Source organism: Trichomycterus rosablanca, chromosome 13, assembly GCF_030014385.1.
Source record: "Trichomycterus rosablanca isolate fTriRos1 chromosome 13, fTriRos1.hap1, whole genome shotgun sequence".
NCBI lineage: Eukaryota > Metazoa > Chordata > Actinopteri > Siluriformes > Trichomycteridae > Trichomycterus > Trichomycterus rosablanca.
Genome location: NC_086000.1, coordinates 14,542,064 through 14,545,369, shown reverse-complemented (window position 1 = coordinate 14,545,369; position 3,306 = coordinate 14,542,064). Strand labels below are relative to the sequence as shown.

General features: G+C 42.3%; 1 protein-coding gene across 1 annotated transcript; it reads left to right on the top strand.

The window, feature by feature from the left end:
* Window positions 1-1,698: 1,698 nt before the first annotated feature.
* On the top strand, window positions 1,699-2,940 carry foxg1a (forkhead box G1a). Its single transcript, XM_063007931.1, has one exon. The coding sequence runs from the start codon at window positions 1,699-1,701 to the stop codon at window positions 2,914-2,916; it is 1,218 nt and encodes a 405-aa protein (XP_062864001.1). The 3' UTR covers window positions 2,917-2,940.
* The last annotated feature ends 366 nt before the right edge of the window (window positions 2,941-3,306 follow it).

Below are 3,306 nucleotides of genomic sequence, written 5' to 3'. Positions count from 1 at the left end.
GACGAAAAGCTGTAGTACCTGTCTTCTTTTTAGTTAAGAGTTACTGCGCTTAAAAAAGGTTTTTTAATGTTCTTTTCTTTTAGTGTGCATATATAAATGCATTTAGCAGTTCCACTTCTTTGATTCTTAATCCTGTCACCTGATGTGTGTGTTGTTAAAGTTGTTTCGACATCGTTGCAACATGTTTCTTTTTTTTAATTAAATTATTGTTCACAATTCAGTTATCTTAAATATTCTAAAAGCATCCAAAAGCGCAATCTGTTAAACTAATAAATGAGTAATGTATTGATAATGCATTTTGGAATACAGTTACAAAAACGCTTAAGTCACGTTATTCCTCAGTGCACTTTACAGGATAGTGCCAGTGTATTAACAATATTATTTAATTTAAACGAAAAAAACAGCTCTCAATTTTAACATAAAAAACACGCATAACACTAAAACACAAATAAATTTATATGTATTTGATAAAGTAAAAATATTGAAAGAGCAGTTTTGGTGAACATTAGTGAACAGCGCTTTTATTAGGAAGGCCGGAATATTGGAAGTAAAGTTTAATAAATGCGTAAAAAACAGTTCAGTGAGTAACATTTTAAACATGAACTGTTACTGTAAAATATAATGGAACTAATTATAAAAACGCATCACTTAAAATACTAATGTTTCACAACTAATTTGTATTTTTATGTCACATTAGAGACAAATCATATTCATGCCAGTATAGAATAGGCTTATTGCTTATAGCTTTGTTGTGTAAACCGTTATCGTTTTATTTTCAGTGTTACATCACCAGACCACTGATTTATTATTAGCACTATTGTTACTATGGCTTTCGTATAATACACAGCACCACGCACTACTGTTTAGTGTAAACAGACAGTCCTGTCAAGTAAATCTCTGCGTAGGCTTTGCTAAATGTAAGGACACGCTGCTTTCATATAAACAGACAAATAACGTGTGTGTTTTTTTAATCATATGCAATGTTATAATGTAATATAAAAATAAGAAAAATAAAATAAAAAAAATAATAAGGCAAATTGCATTTTAGCCTAAGGTAGTTTATGAATTAGCCTACTGCAGGGCTGCACATGCTCGTGTTGTATTAAAATATATTGTCCGATACAGGAAGTAGTATCTGTGTCCACCCCCTCCACACACACACACACACACACACACGCGCGCGTGCGCGCGCCCGCGCGGCATGGAAACAAATGTGAGGGCGTGCGGCTGTGTTGAAACATCACTCTAAAATTATCTAAACCTGCGGAACGGATCGAGCTTGTGTGGTGTGTGTTTTTTTTTTCATGGTGGGGGTTTAGTGCACAAACGCGAGCTCAGTGTTGACCGTGTGAGTGAGTTTCCGTGTGTATCCTTACGCTCTGGCGGCCGTTAAGAGCTGCGCGCTGATTGGCTGCAGCCAAGGAGGACGCTTTAATACTTATGCTGCTGTGGTTGGCTGCAGTCTGTAAAGGTTCAAGCAATTTTTTTACAGCTTAGTGTCTGTGGCACCATAATTAATTGTAGCTGGCGGTCTCTTATCGATGCGTTTGCCGGGAACATGAAATAGTTGTTGTCTTGTGGTGTTTCTTCATTTTTTTTTCTAATCGAAAGACTTTACCGGGCGGCCTAAGAGACTAGAGACCCAACTGTGCTGCTGCTACTACTCTACTGCTGCTGCTATTTCTACCCAAACGTGTGATGTTGGATATGGGAGAACGGAAAGAAGTAAAAATGATTCCCAAATCGTCGTTTAGTATAAACAGTCTGGTACCCGAAGCTGTCCAGAGTGACAACCATCACAGGACCTTGTCCGAAGAAGAGAAGATTTCTTTACCTCTAGTGGAGGAGCAGAAGTCGGAGAACACTTGCGCTAAAAGTGACAATCCTGAACCGACCTGCACGGACGATAAGGAGAAGCAGGAGGAGAAAAAAGACTCCAAAGAGGGCGACGGTGGTAAAGATGGCGAAAAGAAAAACGGCAAGTACGAAAAACCGCCTTTTAGCTATAACGCGTTAATCATGATGGCCATCAGGCAGAGTCCAGAGAAACGATTGACGCTTAACGGCATTTACGAGTTCATTATGAAAAATTTCCCGTACTATCGGGAAAACAAGCAAGGCTGGCAGAACTCCATTAGGCACAACTTGAGTCTGAACAAGTGCTTCGTTAAAGTTCCAAGGCATTACGACGATCCGGGCAAGGGAAACTACTGGATGCTGGACCCGTCTAGCGACGACGTCTTCATAGGCGGGACGACTGGAAAACTTCGGCGGAGATCGACGACTTCACGGGCAAAGCTGGCGTTCAAGCGGGGAGCGCGGCTCACCTCTACCGGCCTCACGTTCATGGATAGAGCCGGCTCACTGTACTGGCCCATGTCACCGTTCCTTTCTCTGCACCATCCCAGGGCGGGCAGTGCCTTGAGCTACAACGGCACCTCTTCGGCCTACCCGAGTCACCCCATGTCCTATAGCACTATGTTGACGCAAAATAGCTTGGGCAACAACCACTCGTTTCCGACCTCGAACGGCCTAAGCGTGGACAGATTAGTGAATGGAGACATTCCGTACGCAACGCATCACCTGACAGCGGCCGCACTGGCCGCATCCGTGCCCTGCGGCCTCTCTGTGCCCTGCTCGGGCACCTACTCGCTCAACCCATGCTCGGTAAACCTGCTGGCGGGACAGACCGGCTATTTCTTCCCCCATGTCCCTCATCCGTCCATGAGCTCTCAGGGCAGCACGTCCATGAGTTCACGCGCGGCTTCGTCTTCTTCCCCGCAGGCAGCCATGTCTCTACCGTGCGAGTCTTTACGGCCCACACTACCGAGCTTCTCATCGGGACTGTCCGCCGGACTTTCTGACTATTTCACACACCAGAATCAAGGCTCTACGTCCAATCCGCTTATACACTGACTAGCATCCCAAGGATCAAGACTGTAAGTGAACATTTTACACCCCATTTCCACTGTAATATATATATTAAGAAAAAAGACTGGGAAGGGAAAGGAAAAATGCAAGCGGCCGAACTCCAGGTATTTTGTATTATTCTTCTCCTTTATTTCTGTACACAAAAAATGTCGAGTGTCGCGGAATTGTTTATTATTCAACTGTCAGCAACGTGCAATGTGACAAGATTTTTAAAAAAAGAGGGTGAAGTGTAGCTTTTTATTTGAAAAAGCAGTAAAAATTACATTAGAATGTGTATTTAAATAGTGGTTGCAGATTTGTCTAATTTTAAATGTTAAAATATCTAATACCATCGCATCAACTATACCAGTCGTCATGTTTGCAGTATTACACGTA

Bases quoted from the DNA above. Each gene is read 5' to 3' on its own strand.
- foxg1a (XM_063007931.1), top strand. From the start codon at position 1,699: ATGTTGGATATGGGAGAACGGAAAGAAGTAAAAATGATTCCCAAATCG.